The 19,719-nt window shown below is 45.4% G+C and overlaps 1 protein-coding gene across 1 annotated transcript in view; it reads left to right on the top strand.

Moving 5' to 3' along the window:
- Positions 1-14,988, top strand: part of PLEKHM3 (pleckstrin homology domain containing M3) — a 204,045-nt gene extending 189,057 nt beyond the window's left edge. The window contains exon 8 of the mRNA XM_054478417.2: positions 7,890-14,988. Coding sequence (XP_054334392.1) covers positions 7,890-8,067 — 178 coding nt within the window. The 3' untranslated portion in view covers positions 8,068-14,988. The remainder of the gene's footprint in view (positions 1-7,889) is intronic.
- Positions 14,989-19,719: the final 4,731 nt, after the last annotated feature.

Raw genomic sequence — 19,719 nt, 5'->3', positions numbered from 1 at the left:
GCAGTTTCCTGTGACCTCCGTGTGTGCAGCTAGAATCTGGAAGGGTGCAGACAAAGCCATTGGGCCTGTCTCTAATTGGTCTCACATCATCAGCATTCCAGAACAGGAAACTGTCTGCAGCCAGGAATTCTTGCTTCTTTGCCATAATATTTGAGAAGCAAACCTTTTCCCCCTGCACATACTTAGTTCTGCTAGTTTGCAGCAGGTTCATTTTCCTAGTTTCAATAACTACAATAAGAGCATCGTGTCTGGCCTATCTCTTGGTGATGGACTATTAGATTTCTAGGGAGTGAACTTCTTCCTCACTTGCTATGGGTCAGTAAGCTAATGTTTGAGTCAAAGACTGTTCATAAAATATATAGTCTCATTCCATGGTGCTTTTTTTTTTTTTTTTTAGACAGAGTCTCTCTCAGTCACCCAAGCTGGAGTGCAGTGGCATGATCTCGGCTCACTGCAACCTCTGCTTCCTGGGTTCAAGTGATTCTCCTGCCTCAGCCTCCTAAGTAGCTGGGATTACAGGCATGCATATGATGCATTTATTGAAATTCAAAGTGAGATTTATGCTGCCCCAAGATGGGGGAGATGTTCCCCTGCTGCTATCCCAAAAAAAGGGACCAGTTCGTCAGGGCACACACAGATAATTAGGAGTGCTCCCAAGAGCATCCACAGAAGCCGAACTCTGGTCCTCCCTTCCTGGTCCCATATCTTGTGGTGTATGCAGTGTTGACATGCACCCAGTTAACTCTGGTGCAGCTGACCCAACAGTTAAAACTCAAACGTATTTCCACATAGGCTGGTAAATGGCTGTCATCTCTAGCTGGCCCTCCTCATCCCCATCCCCCAAAAAAACTTGACAACATTTAACAATTATGTTTTTTTCCCTTGGGAAGAAGAGGCACTGATGAGGATTGGGAGAAGGCTAAAAAAGGAACCCTTAATTTTTAATTGAAATTTTATTAAATAGGGGCAAACTCAGCTCCTTTTGGCCAAATTTCTGAGTCAGAGCTGTATATACTAGTTCATATAAGCTATTTCATAGCTTGATTAATCAATGCAAATAAATAAAATAAAAAGTAATGCTTTACACCTTAAGATTCATCTCATGCAGTCCCAGCTTATGAGTTTGAGACTCTCTGGGGAGGTAGCAAAGCTACGTTTCTACTCATTCACTCACAGACCTTGGAGCAAGACAATTTGGAGAGAGGAGAGTACAACCCAGAGTGGCTCCCCCGGCCCCCAAATCCTGCACAAAATCTGCAAGTTGGAAGAAACTTTAGATTAACCCAAGCTTCTCTTTTACTTCTGTGGAGAGTGAGATTTACAGATAAAGTAACTTACCCAAGACCCCTGTGACACCAAGGCCAACCTGCGCCAAGGACTCGGGGCTCCTCACTCAAGCTGAGGTCTACTCTCTGCAGTAAGCACCCCATTGAAGTAGTATTGGTCTCCTTTTTATTGCAGAAGTTGTTGAAACGGGCCGGGTGCTCTGGCTTACACCTGTAATCCCAGCACTTTGGGAGGCCAAGGCAGGCGGATCACAAGGTCAGGAGTTCGAGACCAGCCTGGCCAACATGGTGAAACCCTGTCTCTACTAAAAATACAAAAAAAAATTTAGCTGGGCGTGGTGATGGGTGCCTGTAATCCCAGCTACTTGGGAGGCTGAGGCAAGAGAATCACTTGAAACCGGAAGGCGGAGGTTGCAGTGAGCTGGGATCACGCCACTGCACTCCAGCCTGGGCAACAAGAGTGAAACTCCATCTCAAAAAAAAAAAATAAATAAGTTGTTGAAACCTAACTGCTTCACAGTTGCATAAAAGCAATTTATTTTATGAAGTAGATGTAAAACTTTTAACTTTGATTTGTTAGATGGCCCAGGTAGGACATAAAGAAGCAGAAAATAACACAGAGAAACAGCCCAGTGGTTCTTGGCCAAAGAGCAAATAAATGGGACTAAGATGCACCACCAAGATGGCTTTTAGGTAGAATTGAAAAGGCAGGCCGGGCACGGTGGCTCACGCCTGTAATCCCAGCACTTTGGGAGGCCGAGGCAGGTGGATCACCTGAAGTCAGGAGTTCGAGACCAGCCTGGCCAACATGGAGAAACCTCGTCTCTACTAAAAATACAAAATTAGCCAGGTGTGGTGGCACATGCCTGTAATCCCAGCTAGTTGGGAGGCTGAGGCAGGAGAATTGCTTGAACCCAGGAGGTGGAGGTTGTGGTGAGCCGAGATCGTGCCATTGTACTCCAGCCTCAAGAGCAAAACTCCGTCTCAAAAAAAAAAGAAAAATCAGAGTTAGTTGGTAGGGAGTGACTGAGTGATGCACAGCATTGCGTCACTGATTCTGACTTCTTAAATGATGTTCTAAATGATTTCCATTTAGGTTGGTGCAAAAGCAAGTGCGATTTTTGCCATTAGAAGTAAAAGAAACCACTGGTTAATATTAATATTAGGGTTTCAACTATTTTAATCAAATGATGTGTTTAAAATACGTACTTGTGAAAGTTAAATGAATAAGTACACTACACTGGACCTTATTGGCTGGTAAGAATGTAAGCCAGCAGGTGACACTTGCAAATTCAGTGTGGGGGTCCTGTGTAAGTATCCCTGGGTACCCCCTCTGTGATGCATTTTCCACTAGATTAGGTCAGTGGTTCTCAACAGGGATGGTTTTGCCCCGCAGAGGCATTTGGCAGTGTTTGGAGATACTGCTGGTTGTCACAACTGGGAGGAGGGGGTGACGTGGCTACTGGCATCTAGTCGAGAGAGGCCAGGGATGCTGCTACACATCCTATGATGCACAGGACACCCCCTCACATCAAAGGATTATCACCCAAAATATCAGTAGGGCCAAGGTTGAGATCCCTAGATATGAGAAAAAGTGAAGCAATGAATGTTTTCAAGAAAAAAAAAAAAACGGAAAAACCCATTGGATGACTTTGGTCAGTAACAAATGTCTCCCTGCAGTTGCCGACACTGCAAAGGGAGGACGTTGGTCTTTGTTTTCTGTGATGTACAGCAACATCCAACAAGCGGTGAAACTGCTTATTGCTGGACTAGATGACTCAGAATGAAGACACCAGCTTTCATTTGATGTATCACACAGGAACACCAAAGGGACGTTTCTCTTTCATTACCTTTTGCAATTTTCAGCAGAGATGATTACATTGGTAGATTTGCCTTATATGAAAGATGTGTTCCTGAAAAGTTGTGTGTGCTAAATCATATTTTAAATACAGTCAAGAAACTCAGTGAGTACTCAGGGGGGCCAGTGAATCTTTTTTTTTTTTTTTTTTTTGAGATGGTGTCTTGCTCTGTCGCCCAGGCTGGAGTGCAATGGTGCAATGTCAGCTCACTGCAGCCTCTGCCTCCCGGGTTCCAGCGATTCTCGTGCCTTAGCCTCATGGGTAGCTGGGATTACAGGCACACGCCACCACACCTGGCTAATTTTTGTATTTTTAGTAGAGACAGGGTTTCACCATGTTGGCCAGGCTGGTCTTGATCTCCTGACCTCAAGGTGATCCACCCACCTTGGCTTCCCAAAGTGCTGGGATTACAGGCGTGAGCCACTGCACCCGGCCCAATGAATCTTTTTTTTTTTTTGGTGGGGCGGGGTGTGCAGGGGGAGGGAGTCTCGCTCTGTTGCCAGGCTGGAGTGCAGTGGTGCAATTTCTCGGCTCTCTGCAAACTCTGACTCCCGGGTTCAAGTGATTCTCCTGCCTAGCCTCCCGAGTAGCTGGGATTACAGGCACACACCACCACACCCAGCTAATTTTTGTATTTTTAGTAGAGACGGGGTTTCACCATTTTGGCCAGGATGGTCTCAAACTCCTGACCTCAGGTGATCCACCTGCCTCAGCCTCCCAACGTGCTGGGATTACAGGCGTGAGCCACTGCACCCGGCCAATGAATCTTTTTAAAGTGAAAAAATAAAATCCTATTCTCAAAGAGGAACATACCCATATATTACATTTTTTAATGTAAATATTTATCCTGAACTTTACATTTTTATTACAGGGCTCCATAAATCTTATGTAAGAGAACAATTTCCCTTTCTCCTTCCTTTTCCTCCCCTTATTCTTTTCCTTTAAAGAGGAAAGGGTTGGGGGAGGGATTAACTATAGATTCTTGGAATTTGGAAAGTCATTGATCAGTCTATCCATACTACAGTTTAAAAGATACCTGCTGGGTTACAAATTGTTAGAAAATAGGGCTTAGTTCTATTTTGAAATCATTAATTTTTTTTTATCTCATGCTTTTTGTTCAGTTACTGACCTTTGGTTAGAAAGAGCAGGTGCGCTCAACTCTTCCATCACCCCATGGGTGTTTGCTGCACCAGAAATATCCGATAAGACCCAATCTCTTCACTCACTGGAGCCTGGTATCAGCAGAGATAAGGGAGTGGTACTGAAGGAACCCAGGGATTTTCCTCCTTATCAATCACTGCCCTGGGGCAACATCCCTAGGTGTATAAATCACTGACTAACCCAGCAGGGGAAAGGGGGCTGGAAGGAGGAAATTTATATGATAAAGCTACCATTAGTGTCACTTTAGTGATAGAAGGTTACATAGGTGTGACCAGTGGGGACAAAGCCATTGCCACTAGGAAGGAGCTGGCCCAGATGAGAGAGGCTCTAGAAGACATGGGTCTGACCTTTATCCTCACTGGAAGGAGGAGGGGGTTGGGAAGAGGAAGATGCTAGAGGTGACCGTGCCATGTCCAGGATAGCGCCTGTGTCAAGGAGACGGGTACTAGAGTCAGCTGTGAGGGGCGGCGTCACAGCCTTTGCATAGTCCTTCCACTTACAAGTATGTTTCTCATTTTAGTCTCACAGCAACCCAGTGAATAGGAAGGGGTTCACCGTGAGCAGCATTTTACAAATGAGAAAACAAAAGCACCAAGAACTTAAGTAGTAACTTGCCCACTGTCACTCAGCTACAAAGGATTTGTGGTTTGACACAGGTGTTCTGATTGGAAGCCCTGCGTTTCCCTATGCAATGGCTCCCTGCTCTCGCTGGGATGGCCAGGCCTCAGCCCGGCAGCGTGGTGCTCGGTAAGAGCCTTGGCTGGGCTGCCAGGAGCCCTGGGTTCCAGTCACAACTCTGTCTCCAACTCACTGCGTCCCCGGTAGGCAATCCCTAGCCCTCTTGGAGTCTCTTTTCTCATCTAGGCAAGGAGGGGGTTGACTAAGATGTCCTCAGGTCTCTGCAGTGACATGGGTGAAGTCAGGCTGCAATGCAGCCGCACAGAAGGCAGCAGGCAGCCTGGGGGGCACCCTGGCCGGAGCAGTCCTTGCTGTTCGCTAAGCACTTCCCACCACGGCTAGGAACTGGGAATACACTGCATCCATGATGTTACCTGAGCACCGCAGCACCCCAGGAGGTGGGTGCTATGTAGTCTCCATTTAGCTGATAAGGACACTGAAGCACAGGAAGCTCAGAAAGGCGATGTGACTTGCGTAAGGTCATTAGCCTGCTCAGACTGTCACACGGAAGACCACAGACTGGGTGGCTTAGACAACAGAAATGTGTTGCCCCCAGTTCTGGAGGCTGGAAGTTTCAGATCAAGGTCCCAACAGGGTTGGTTTCTGGAGAGGCCTCTCCTCCTGGCTTGCAGGAGTGTGTATGTCCCCACAGGGCGCTGCCTCTGAGGCATGCGGAGCTGGGGAGAGCAAGCTCCCCGTGCTCTTCTTCTAAGGACACTTATGAGCTTGGATCAGGGTCTCACCCTTATGACCTCATTTAATCTTTTTTTTTTTTTTTTTTTTTTGAGACAGTTTTGCTCTTGTCACTCAGGCTAGAGTGCAGTGGTATGATCTCTGCTCACTGCAAACCTCCACCTCCCGGGTTCAAGCAATTCTCCTGCCTCAGCCTCCCGAGTAGCTGGGATTACAGGCATGTGTCACCACACCCTACTAATTTTGTATTTTCAGTAGAGTCGGGGTTTCACCATGTTGGCCAGGCTGGTCTCGAACTCCTGACCTAGGGTGATCCGCTCACCTCGGCCTCCCAAAGTGCTGAGATTACAGGCATGAGCCACCACGCCCAGCCTACCTCATTTAATCTTGATTACCTCCTAAGCACGGTATCTCCAAATATAGTCACATTGTGGGTAAGGGGTTTAACATATGACTAACAGGGGGACACAGTTCAGTCCATAGCAGTCACACAGCCAGCAATTGATGTGAAGCTCCTTGCTGGCTGGCCTCACCACCTGTATGTTTCACTTGACCCAGAGAGCCAAGCTGGAGGTAGAGCTGCTGGGTGCAGGAAGTCCTGTCTTCCTGTGCCTCTGCTGGAATAGGTGTACACGCACACACACACATACACACACACTCTCTCTCTTTCTCCCCCCCTCCAACCCCCCCACCCCGCAACAGTGTCTCTCCATCCAAGTCACTGCCTCCTCTCCAAGGTATGAGGCTGGGTAGGAAGATCTTCCTTTCACTAAGCCCTCTGGGTCCTGAATGGTGGTGGGGTAAGTCAGTGGCAGACTAGGAGATGATGCCCCCAAGACCATCCTGCACCCGGCACTGAAACTCAAGACTCTGTGGAAAAAGCAAAAGAAGCCTGAGGCTGAGCCCTCGGGACTGGTTCCTTCGCAACCCTCTTTGAACCCAGTCCAGTTCTGGACCCTCCCTGAATGCCTGCAGGCTGAACAAAATTACACAAGTGCAGTTCCCTGGGCTCCTAGGACTTGGTACAAGTTGCCTATTACCCTCGTGGAAGGACGAAAACTCAGTCCATATCGGCAAACCACTCACTGGAGCAGTTGTGTTTGAGCTTGTCAGTTACTCATTATTAAAAGCTTTGCAGACCAAATGCAGTGGCTCACGCCTGTAATCCTAGCACTTTGGGAGGCCGAGGAGGGTGGATCACCTGAGGTCAGGAGTTCCAGACCAGCCTGGCCAACATGGCAAAACCCCGTCTCTACTAAAAATACAAAAATTAGCCAGGTGTGATGATGGGTGCCTGTAGTCCCAACTACTCGGGAGGCTGAGGTGGGAGGATCGCTTGAGCCCAGGAGGCGGAGGGTGCAGTGAGCTGAGGTCACGCCACTGCACTCCAGCCTGGGTGACAGAGTGAGACCCTATCTCCAAAAAAATAAATAAATAAAAACTTCGCTGTAAAAACAAGTTATTCAGACTCCCGTGCAGGCTTCCACCAAGCCAAACAACAAACGAGTCATCCACCTGAATGTTTCCTCTCTACATATTACAATATCTGTCATATTGTTGGAAAAATGTTTTCTTCCCCACTGTCTCCTGCTTTAATGTTCACGCTCATATTAGAAAGGTAGACTTACAAAGGTAGGAGTTTTTTCCTAATTTTTAAAAAACTCACAAGATTTCATAGACCACAGGATGTCATTCAGAAAATGAAAATGTGTCATTTTATCTTTTCAAACTGTCAAATAAAGGCAGCTAGTTAACAGAGAACCACTTAGCTCGTGTTAACTGATGCAGAACACTACCTTGCCACAGATGTAACGCTGTGGCTGTCACTGGTGTGCCGAGCGTTTTCACGAGGCACTGCCCTCTCATTTTCTGTCACTTCACCCTAGAGTCACTGCCCACTCCCTTCTCAGTGGAGAGCTTCTGGTGTTCTGTCTATTGTCACTATAACCAGAATTGCTGGGTGACTGCGGACTCCCCCCCACTCATAAGCCCTAGTTCAGATCAGAAAAGCAAAAATGTTTTTCAAGTGAAATTCAACCTTGAGCATTTTGGAAAAGCAAACAGTTCATTTCAGTGAGTCATCTCTCTTCCCACTGGCAGGGTTGTCCAGAACAGTAGATTGTGCCGCCAGCTGCACCCGAGGCCACAGGGCTTCCCATTGTGTCTTGCTGGCTTCAGTCTTGCTCATCATATCCATGGTTGACTTTTGCAGGTGTGAAAGCTGTGGAGCCGTTTTCCATTCTGAATGCAAAGAAAAGTCTGTCCCCTGCCCGAGGTGTGTTCGCCGAGAGCTGCAGAAGAAGCAGAAGTCTTTCTGGCAGAGATTGAACATGGACGAGAGTCTAGAGGAGGCTTGCACCATGTTCGAGCTGTCCTACCAGAACACCTGACTCCAGCCGACCCGAAGGCCAGGGATTCACCAATCAACAATCCATCAGCCCCAGAGCGGCTTCCTAACTAGCCAGTTAGGCCCCTTTGGAAGAAGAGTATGTCTCCTCTTCAGCTAGATATAGATATATATATTTATTTATATATACACAAATACCTATACGTCCTGTACGTATGCTCTGTGTGCATCATTGTCCAGACGATCCACAGAACCTCTGTGGCTCGAGAAACTACCAATAGCTGGATTATACTTAGCCAAGAATTTCAGCTGCTTGCTCCCAGACAAAACGTGGTGTACACAATGCTTTACAGTTCAGACTTTTTTTTTTTTTTTTCTGTCTCTCGGGACATTTTATTACCCAAGACACAAGAGGAAGCATTTCCTGCACAAAACAGTGCTTTAGGTTATTTTTGTGTTATTTATTTTTAGCCTTCACAGAGGCTGAGGTAACTGAGGCAGGCACCCATCATCATCTGTTTCATAAGACAACCTTCAAAACACAAGAGACTGCTGGGTCCTTCCAGGACCTGGTGTCCGTGGCGCTCCCGCCTCAGTTCCTCCTGCGGAGGCGGGGAATCACGTAAGCAGAGCCGATGGCTGGAAACAGGAGCCAAGCCCCCTCTGACAGAAAGCATACACCCCTCATTTATGAGGAGGGCTGGTTCTGGTTTTGAAGTTAATCTCAGAAGTTTTTTTCCTGAGAAGAGAAGAAACCTCTGCGACCAATAACTGAGTGTTGTCGGTCTGTTTGCCGGTACGAATCCCATCACCCACCTAATGATGTGATGCTCCACCTTGTTTTCCAGGCTGTACACGTGGCTTTCTTAACAGTTTTCAACGGGTGCCCATGGTTGATATTTATGATTTTTTTCATGATGCTGGCTGGAGGAAATGTCCTGGGGTGGTTGTTAAAGACATTGGCGTGTAGACTGGTAGATAAGGCTATCTGGTAAGTATATTCACAGAGAGGGTCGTTTTAGTTTCTTTTCTCAGAATCCTGTGGAGGCAGTTCCTACCTATTCATTTTAAGTGCTTTATTTCTCGTTGTTCTTCCTGCACTTTCATTTCGACCTTTGTCAATGTGACCATTCTTGCTTTCTCATTTTTTTGTTTAAAAAATCGGAGTAATGTGGAACTTCAAAATACCAACTTTGGGCTATTAAGAAAACACAAACTTACAAGTATAATTAATAAATTAGATCTAATATTATTTAAGTAAATATATATATATACACACACACATATATAATTGCCACCTTGAAGTAAAACAAAGAGTGCTAAAATAAATAATAGGAGTAAGAAAGAGAGCTGCTTTGCTATTTGGCAGGTAGCGTTCTCCCGCTGCAGTGCCCTTGGAAGAGCGCATGGCAGTCACTGTGACCAAAACAGCAGGTAGGACAGCCCTGGGACCCTGACAGCTCCCATTCCTTCCCCTTAACTCTCCCTAGAGCAAGAAAATACGTTTATAATGGAACAGTTCTCAGTAGACTTTATGAGAAGATTCTGTAGCTTTCGCGCTGAGCAGATGCCTTCTATGTCTTCATGGTTTAGTAGTTTTGCTGCTATTAGGATCAGTGGCTCACAACATACTTGGTACATTCAACCCCATTGCTCCTTTCCCCCACACGCCGCTTCCCCAAGACCCCAACTCATGATACTTCCGTCCATCTAGAGATGTGACATTTCAGACTGACTTTTGTGCAGTTAGATGTAAGCATTTTACCTCTCAACCCACACCAGTTCCTTTGGCCCCAGACCACACATTTCACCTTAATAGCTCAACACCATGCATGCATTTATTTTCTGACTATACAGTAGCCGCAACCAAGGCTTGAGAACTTGTTAAAAGGCTAGGGCCCTATTCATGAGACGCCTGACGGTGCCTTTTACCCTTAGGAAAGCAGGTTGACTTTTCCCCCACTCTAGTTAAAGAGAATGTTGCACACAAAAGAAAAAGGGTGGAAAATCTCAAACACTTGGCAACAGGCAAACAAATTTGATCATCTCCTTTCCTCCTCCTCTTGGTAAAATACAGTATTTATATTTTCCAGCCTCAGAGAAGATAGCAGAACACGATCTTTCACAAGAGAATTATAGACCTGCTTATTATAAAACAGATGTGCTCCCATGGCAAAGTGCCTTCTCCCTCCACCCCCAGCTCCCTGTCACTGTAGCTTACTTTTGCCTTCGCTGTAATTAATGTATCTGTGATTCCAACTGTCAGCGAGGCCATTCCTAGCACACTGCATTTGGAGACCTGAAGTGCAGGGCCATCTCCTCCCCTTGTAACATGTTTGCCCTGCATACAGAATTTCCTCTCCTAGCTCTCAGGCACCCAGTGTCATACCTGCCGAGAGTCAAGGGCAAAATTCTGGATCCCTGTTCAAAACATCTTTGTTTTCACCAGTCCGCATTTAGAGGGCCCTGCTAAATACGAGCAGTCCCTGTGAACTCCTAAGGAGAACTTTCCACCCACATCATTTTCTGCTTATTTTCAAAAGGGAAACAAAAAATCGACGTGTTATCACCATCAGCTACCCAGAGCTGGGTCCATGTCCAGCACTCCTGTTTCCTCTCCTTTTCGTACAACCCTGACAGCTTGGTCGGTGCCAGCCACAGGCCTATGACATTCTCTGCCACCACCACCAAAATCTGATAGGACAGAGTGGAGCCAGCTTAGGAGTTGAGTCTGCCATGAAAATTCAAAATTGCTGTTTTCAGCCCAGAATGCCTTGGCGCACATGAACGCCCTTACTGTTTTCAACTCTAACAAATTACTTGGTGCACTGTTAGGTAATTGTTCCATTGCTTAGAAACTGTCGAAACAAAAGCAAATCTGTGGATTACCACCTCTTTCAGACCAAACTAATACCTGCTTTTCCTCGTGTTCCATTTTTCATCCCATATTAAATATCTTGCACATAAAACATATGAAAAAATGGCCAATTAATCTCCTGGAGCTGGCAACTGACTCCGGGGAACCGCTTTTTGCTGAAAGGCTCATTCCCTAGTGTATCACTTGAGGAAATCCCTCCTAAAAGTGCCAGAAACTCATGTGTGAGATCGTCCAACCCTGGTGAAATGTTGGCATCTAACCCCACAGTAAAGAAGCCAGTTCCTAAAATAGACCTCATTTTGCACCGCGGCAGGAAGGCCACAAAGTACTTAAAAAGCAGTCAACTGGAATGGGAGTAGTGTTCTTTCCAGGCCCGCTTTTTCCAAAGTTAAAAGCCTCTTTATATGAAAACCATGTAAACTCTCAGCGGCCCCCTTTGCTTCACTGCCTTTTCTAGGGAGTGCATTATAGTCATTTTTACGTCTGTAGTGCTAAAGGCTCACCTGGTTAGGAGCTTTACATTGGATTCGCTGAGAGGGTCATCGGTTTTTGATTCTTCTAGAGTAGGCCTCCACCAAGAAGGGAATAAGTCTAATACTTGGGATCTGTGGTTTGCAACCCCAGTGGTATCCCTCAGACTCCTGAAAAGGGACTATGCCGTGACTTCCTTCCTGCTGCAGTGAGATCCGAGGTGTTTACACCACCCTAGTTGCCGAATGCAGCCTTTGCTCAGCTAGAATGTGTCCTTTGACGGAGCCTGGCCTCTGTTTTTGTCTCTGTGTGTTGTGTGTACACACTGAATGTGGACATCAGATAGTTCTTTTCTGTGCCTCCTCAGAGAGGCTTGGCTTCCAAACCTGGGAGTTTGTTCTCTACCCATTGGCTAAAAAAGGCCATCCATAAATTAATATATCCAGGTGGGACTAGCATGATGCCACGCACACTGAACATTTTCTGCAGAGGGGCGTTAGCAGTGAAAGTAGAGACACATTCTGGTCCTCCTTTAGAGTCAAGCCAATGCTGTTGCTCGTGTGTTTGTGTACAATTATTCATCTCCGTTGATCTGACACACTCTCTTGAAATCACTAGATTATGAAACAGATCTTCACCTCCTGATTCCAATACTGCCTGGTTTCAACACAGGGGTTATTTTATTTTTTTACTTCTCCTAGTAAATAGAGATGTGTTTAATTTTTGCCCATTTTATTTCTTGAGTTGTCTGCACTACTTCTTTTCTTACTCTGAAATAATGTGAAAATGTGAAGTTGGAGCAAGACCTTGAAAGAGCCTCCCTCCTTTGCGCGACCTGAATCGGTAGCAGCACTCTCCGTTTCCCCTGCCTCCGTGTCACTTGTTAGTGACGGGCATTAGGAGCTTCATATGTTGCACACCTTGTACCACTCTTCCGACCCTGAGTCAAGTAGAGCTGTCTGCTCGAGGTCGAATCCAGTGATGGGTGACTAAGCTCTGCTCAGTTAATGTAAACAGACAAGTGTTGATTTCTGTCATGTGGAACGGTGTTTCGACAGTTAAGTCTAGCACCCAGTAGTCTCCTTATTGGTAGACGATTCTAATTTCATTGGATTCAAAAATCTCTGACTCAAGGGTCTTTCCTTAGTGCGTTTTAATGGGTGCATGGCTGAGGGAAAATCCAAGTCATTGTTAAACTCTAGGTAAAAGACAAGAGTATGGGATACCCTCCTAAGCATGCCGGTAGTTGTCAGTTTTATTTAAAGTGGGTTCCACTTGGCCAGAATTGGTGGCTCATGCCTGTAATCCCAGCCCTTTGGGAGGCCAAGGCAGGTGGATCACTTGAGGTCAGGAGTTTGAGACCAGCCGGGCCAATATGGTGGAACCCCCTCTTTACTAAAAATACAAAAATTAGCCGAGCGTTGTGGTGGATGCCTATAATCCCAGCTACTTGGGAGACTGAGGCAGGAGAATCAATCGCTTGAACCTGGGAGGCAGAGGTTGCAGTGAGCCGAGATTGCGCCACTGCACTCCAGCCTGGGTGACAGAGCAAGACTCCGTCTCAAAAAAAAAAAAAAAAAGTAAGTTCCAAATGATCATGTTTTGTGGCACTGTCCTCATAAAGTAGCGGCTGCTGTGATGGAAGGCATTGCTAAACTCAAGTGAGACAACTGCTGTTTTGCTTTGGATTTTCCCTGTGAAAAGAGAAGCCGCTGGCTGCTCATCTTGTTAGAAAGACAAGACTTTGAATGAAGTTCCAGACGTTGAATGAAGCTGGTTGTTGCCCAGGGTAGAAGATTCAGGCACCTACGGCAACTCACAGCAACTCCTAACTCTTAGGAGGGCTCCCTCCTATTGGCCGTGAAGCTGCAAACCAGCCTCTCTCTTTTCTCTGGATCTTCCTTGCCCCTAGTTCTGAGCCCCAGCCCAGAGGCAGGCCTCATGGCTAATAAACCAGCTAGAGGACAGCTGGGGCCTGTGGCTCCTTCTCCATGTTGGCCTTCCCTTGTGTCTCTTGTCCCCGTAGGAATGCCTTATAGTACTGTCTCGCGCTTCTAGTCTAGTCTGAACCACTTGAAGCCTGCAGGACCCTTCAACTAAATCTGGATCCCTTTGCTTCTTCCCTGCTGGCCACTCTTCATATAGATGCTCTTGGAGCCTGTGCATTCCATGATGCATGTCAGAAATCTCACCTTGTTCAGCCTGGTGTGCCTTAACCTCAGGAGTAAAGGGAATCATGTTGGAAACACGTCATTAAAGTAGAATGGTACAAACATTGGCTTCTTAGTGCCATTAGCACTTTTACCAGGAAATGCAAAAGATGCAACCACATAATGTTTTCACTTTGTTTTATGCTGTTCTTCAATCGCTCTTTTTGTTTGTTTGTTTGTTTGCTTTCATTAACCAAACTCAGGGGAATGTCATGATGTCACCAAGGCCAATGGGTAGAGAAATAAAAACCAGCCATCCAGAATTGAATCTGTAAAGTCAGTGAACTTAGCCTTTCCAGGTTCCAAATTACACAAACACAAAGATTTTCTTATCCTTCACCTTTCAAAGGTTTTCTTTTTATTTTGCCACCTGTTTTCCAAATAAGAAGTGGGAAGCCTCTTAGATAAATTGTGATAAAAATGTCTCTTTGTTTGGCGTGAGCTGTCAAATTAGCTTTGTGTGTCCACTGAGCCATCAAATTAGGCTTTGGCTGCTGGAGGCCTAGGTTCTAGCTTTGGTCACCTATCAGAATCTTACTGTTACGCTGGGCATGGTGGCATGTGCCTACAGTCCCAGCTATTTGGGAGGCTGAAGTGGGTAGATTGCTTGAGCCCAGGAGCCTGTGCAATATGGTGAGACCCATCTCAAAAAACAAACAAAAAAAGAAGTAGAATCTTACTGTGAATAGCTACTAGCCTACCCTAGAAGATATATATTTTAAATCTGTTTCTTAGGAATAGTAGCTAAAAGAAGGAATGGTCAAAGGAGGGAAAGTGGCTGGCCGCAGCGGCTCACACCTGTAATCCCAGCTCTTTGGGAGGCTGGGGTGGGAGGATCACTGGAGCCCAGGAGTTCAAGACAAGTCTGGGCAAGATAGCGAGACCCTCATCCCTTTAAAAAATATATATATATATATATATATTAAAAAGTATATATATATATACTTTTTTTTTTAAGGAGAGAAAATGCTTAGGTTGCAAATGGAGAATATTGAACATGGTGATGTAAAAAACTTCTGCACAACTTGTTCTCTAGCTCCTGGGTCAGGTCTATGCCATTTTTTCTTATATCTGCTCACACAGTACAGAAATGACTAAAATTTTGGGTCTGGGCTGTTATATCATTTTGTGTTAAGTTATTTGTAGTAGCTAATGTGCTAACTTATATATGTGTTCTTTCTGTTTTTTGGATTTTATTACCTTTTGTTTTGGCATAACTTATCTATATTTTTGTTTACATTATTTTAAAAATTATTTTAAAAATATCAGTAACTGTAATAATATTAAATTGAAGTTGTATTGTTGACAATACCTCTAGTTTTTAAGGTCATCTGTCACATAATTTAAGTGCACCAGTTCCTAATGTATAAAGTTCTCTCTCTCTCTCTCTCTCTCAATAAACAATGCAGAAAATACTTTCCTTTCTCATAACAACTTGATTAAAATACTGCTCTTGAGGGGGTGGTGAAAGCCCAAGGTGAGCCCTATATATTAATTCAAAGTCAAGATTTGAGCTTTATTGAAAATGAGCCACAGCTGGGCGCACAACCTGAGGCAGGCAGATCACCTACAGTTGAGAGTTCAAGACCAGCCTGGCCAACATGGCAAAACCCCCTCTCCACTAAAAATACAAAAACTAGCCGGGCATGGCGGCGGGCACCCGTAATCCCAGCTACTCGGGGGAGGCTGAGGCAGGGAGAATTGCTTGAACCTTGGAGGCAGAGGCTGCAGTGAACTGAGATCGTGCCACTGCACTACAGCCTGGGTGACAGAGCACGACTCTGTCTCAGAAAAAAAAAAAAAAAAAAAGAGCCACTTTTAAATTATCTCTAATATCTTACAGATAGACTTTTAAAACAATTCATCAACCTACAATATTCTCATCAGCCCTTTCCATGCTTATGAAAAATGTAGTGTAACTTTTAAAAAGATGCAGATGTAGTGTCATGGGCCTTATTTGCTGAATCTAAGCATGATTGCTTTCAGTTCCAAGACAAAGCTGCCAAAGCTCATGCATGGATGTTCTCCCACCAAAGCTTTTCCCCAAGTCTTCTGGCCCTGATTCCATTTCACCATTCCTGCACTCTCCAAATTAGATGGCCAAGTGCTAGGTGGCCAGCTAGGCAAAAGCGTTGGTCCTTCCTTCAGGGACCATATTTTGGAAGCAAAGAAGGAGCAAAGAGTGGAGAGTAAAGAGAAACTGTTCCTCCTCGAGACAGCAGCTCTCTGGGAGTTGAGAAACGATCAGAAATATCTGCAGGGCCTCATGCCTGGGCTGACCCTCACCCACTCAAAAGGCCAGGGGTACAACAACTATCCACTTGGAACCTTTAGAAGGCTCCATTTAAACTCACTTTCCCAAAGGAAGACATGGAAAAGAGACTAGAAAAGGTTCTTCTGGTAAAACATTTACCAAGATGAACCCTGAGCCTTACACCCTAAGACACACCTAAACAAGTTTATGCCCGGCCCCTCTCACTCCACCCTCAGGAAATCGGCCTGGGCTCACACGCACTCTGTCCAAGAAATAACTGGACTTCATCATCACACGAAACCTGCCACAATCCACGATAAAGAGAAACGGGTTAATGTTTCACTGAACCAAACTAGACATACGATGTAGTCAGAGCCTGGATTCATAATCAGATGAATCACACAGGACAGGTTCGCTTTCTCCCAGTTGTAGGAAACTGGCAAGGCTGGATAACTCCAGGATGTTCTGACATCAAAGAGAAGATAGGCAAAAATGTGTCAGAACCGTGGAAAGAGACACTATTTTGTTCATCTGTTATCCTCAGGAGATAAGGATGATTGAATCTCCCTTAATTGTTTCCCATGTCCTGTTCTTTGATGATGGTTTAAATCCATGGTTCCTGCATTCGAAACACAGAAATAAAAGCAAAATCTCAGGGCCTCATCACAGACAATTGACTCAGAATCTCTCCGGATGGGGCTTGAGTATTTGTATTTTTTAAAAGCTCCCTGGATGACCCGATGCATTCTGGAGGTGAAGAACCACTAGTTTAAATGAAGCAAGTTGCCTTGAAATAAACATTTGTTTGCTGTATCGATGGTCCACAGTGGGAACAGTGCCAAGAGGAATTGGAAGGATGAACCGCGGTAGCTGCCCTGCAGTTAATAGCTGTTGCTTCTCTTCTTCCCAAAAGTCACAGCACTTTAGAACTTGCTTCTCATGGACTGCAGTTGTTTGCATAAAGCCTTACCTTTACACCCCCTTTATTTTCTTCCAGGGTGTGATTAGCATGTATTTATCAGTATATCTCATTGCCAGAAAGCATTAGTGAATAGAAGTGTCCATGTCACGGCTGCAGGCGACTAAGCTGGCCTAAAAAGGGAGCTCTGTACGCTCCCATTCATTTTTTCATTCCTCCCAGTTATCCTGTGATTGGTCCTCAAATGCATGTGCGAGTCTGTTCCCAGCTCAGGCCGATCCAATGAATGTGAACCTCACACTCTGGATGGTGGTTTTTAAAACAGAAAATCACACCGGGCGAGGTGGCTCATGCCTGTAATCCTAGCACTTTGGGAGGCCAAGGCAGGTGGATCACCTGAGGTCTGGAGTTCAAGACCAGCCTGGCCAACATGGTGACACCCCGTCTCTACCAAAAATACAAAAATTAGCCGGGCGTGGTGGTGTGTGCCTGTAATCCCAGCTACTCAGGAGGCTGAGGCAGGAGAATCACTTGAACTCGGGAGGCAGAGTTTTGCAGTGAGCTGAGATCGTGCCACTGAACTCCAGCCTGGGCAACAAGAGTGAAACTCCATCTCAAAAAAATTAATTAATTTAATTAAACAAAATAGAAAATCACTAGGTGCTTCTTGCCCAGAAAGGCTTAGGAAATTCAGGAAATCTTGAGCTATGTCCAGATTCATCTTGCTTCCATAGAAGAACTAAGGTTTTTGGGGGTTTTTTTTGTTTCTTTTTTTTTTTTTTTTTCAGCTTTGTCTCCCAGGCTGGAGTGTAGTGGCATGATCTTGGCTCACTGCAACCTCCACCTCCCGGGTTCAGATGATTCTCCTGCCTCAGCCTCCCGAGTAGCTGGGATTACAGGCATGAGCCACCATGCCTGGCTAATTTTATTTATTTATTTATTTTTTTGAGACAAGAGTTTTACTCTTGCTGCCCAGGCTGGAATGCAAGGGCACGATCTCCGGCTCACCGCAACCTCCGCCTCCCAGGTTCCAGCGATTCTCCTGCCTCAGCCTCCCGAGTAGCTGGGATTACAGGCATATGCCACCACACCCGGCTAATTGTGTATTTTTAGTAGAGATGGGGTTTCTCCATGTTTGTCAGGGTGGTCTCAACCTCCCAACATCAGGTGATCCGCCCGCCTTGGCCTCCCAAAGTGCTGGGATTACAGGCACCTGGCCAGCCCAGCTAATTTTTGTATTTTTAGTAGAGACGGGGTTTCACCATGTTGGCCAGGCTGGTCTCGAACTCCTGACCTCAGGTGATCCACCCACCTCAGCCTCCTGAAGTGCTGAGATTACAGGCATGAGCCACTATGCCCAGCCAGAACTAGGCTTTAAAACGAACCAGAGTTCATTCACATCCAGGCATCTGTTGAACTGATGATTTTCAACTTCAACTGCCAGCTACAGGTGAATAGATACTTAGAAAGGCAGTTCTTCCCCTTTCCTCCCTTTATGAGGTCAATAACTAATAACGAATATTCCTCATGGATGGAATACTTCGCCAGAGAGTTCAGAGTCTCCTACCAAAGATGCTGCTCTATCTCCATGCCCACAATGCTGAGCACATCAGGTGCAGCCACAGCGGCAATAACTGGATTATCAGTCTATGTAGGAAGCAAGTGCCAAAGGGCAAGGATGCAACTAGAAATGAACTTGGGTCTACTGGAGCTTTACCTGGGACTTGTTCCAAAGTAGCATCGTTGGAAACCACATTCCTCATTGAGAAAAAAGTGGTTTGCATTTATTACATTATTATATTGGATTCTGATTGGGGGAGAAGATTCCTCCCCCACAATAACAAAGGTCTCTGGTACACAATACTTAGGAAGCCTGAGACAAAACACACCTAAGAGAAAGATATAGTTTATTCTCCCTCATTTGCATCTATTCTCTTGTAGCTTGGGCAGAGAAGTCTAGCAGGAAGAAAGATTGTTCCCATAGCTGAACATATAGAGATTCTGATTTATGTGCACTGACATCCAATTTACCTGGACAATGGGGAAATTCATTATTTCTCCACCTTTATTTCATATTCCTCCATTAAGGGGTATTGATTTTAAGCAAATCAGCAAGAGTTCATGAGTTCATACAATATTTCAGATCCTGCCATACAACCTCAGGCAGCTGTTGGTCTGGGGGAAATTCCTCCAGCTTTTGTCCAGACTCTCCCAACACGGTCTGTTGTTCGGAGGCTGAAGAGCTGCTATTAGCACAGTAATTTTTCCAAATGAACACTGAGCTAAATTATCTCAAATGTATAAAGGAACATCTCTCACTGTGTTAGGGAAAATTGCCTCCCAAATTATAAGACTATACAAAGCACATATTAATTCTAGGCCCAAGGACTTCCAAATTGCCTTAGATTCTGTGCTGCATTGTAATAACACACTCTTAATAATGTCAGGCTCTGAGCATACTGCAAGGTACATGTTGTTAGGAAAATAAACCAGGGTTTTTCTCCATTAGGATCACCACATGCACACCCAAGCCCAACTACAGGTATTTTGCTCTGAGATTCAAGCCTTTTGCAGAGGAAATAAATTCCAATTGCACAGACAGGGAGTGAATTTGAATTCTAAACTGGGTCAACTGTCCCGAATGGCTTTCTCACTGCTGCCCATGAATGAGGCAACCTAGGAAGCAGCTGTGGGCAGCCGTAGTGCTCGGAAGAGATGCCTGACAGCCGATGCCTCAGGGAGTAGCTCCTGCTCACACGTGTTTAATTCCACGACAAGGGGAAATCAGAGGCCAGACACCAGCTGATAGACTGTGCCAAATGCCAGTGCTGTGGTCAGTGTGTGTGGACAAACCCCAGAAACTAGTGCTACCAAAATTGCCAAAAAACAGTCCCCCAGGCAGCGAAACGGCTCAAATGTAATCCACACAAGGTATTTTCAATGGATATTTTCAAAAATAAGGT

Source organism: Pongo pygmaeus, chromosome 11 (genome assembly GCF_028885625.2).
Source record: "Pongo pygmaeus isolate AG05252 chromosome 11, NHGRI_mPonPyg2-v2.0_pri, whole genome shotgun sequence".
NCBI lineage: Eukaryota > Metazoa > Chordata > Mammalia > Primates > Hominidae > Pongo > Pongo pygmaeus.
Note: the sequence above shows the minus strand (reverse complement) of the source record. Positions and strands in the feature narration are given on the sequence as shown.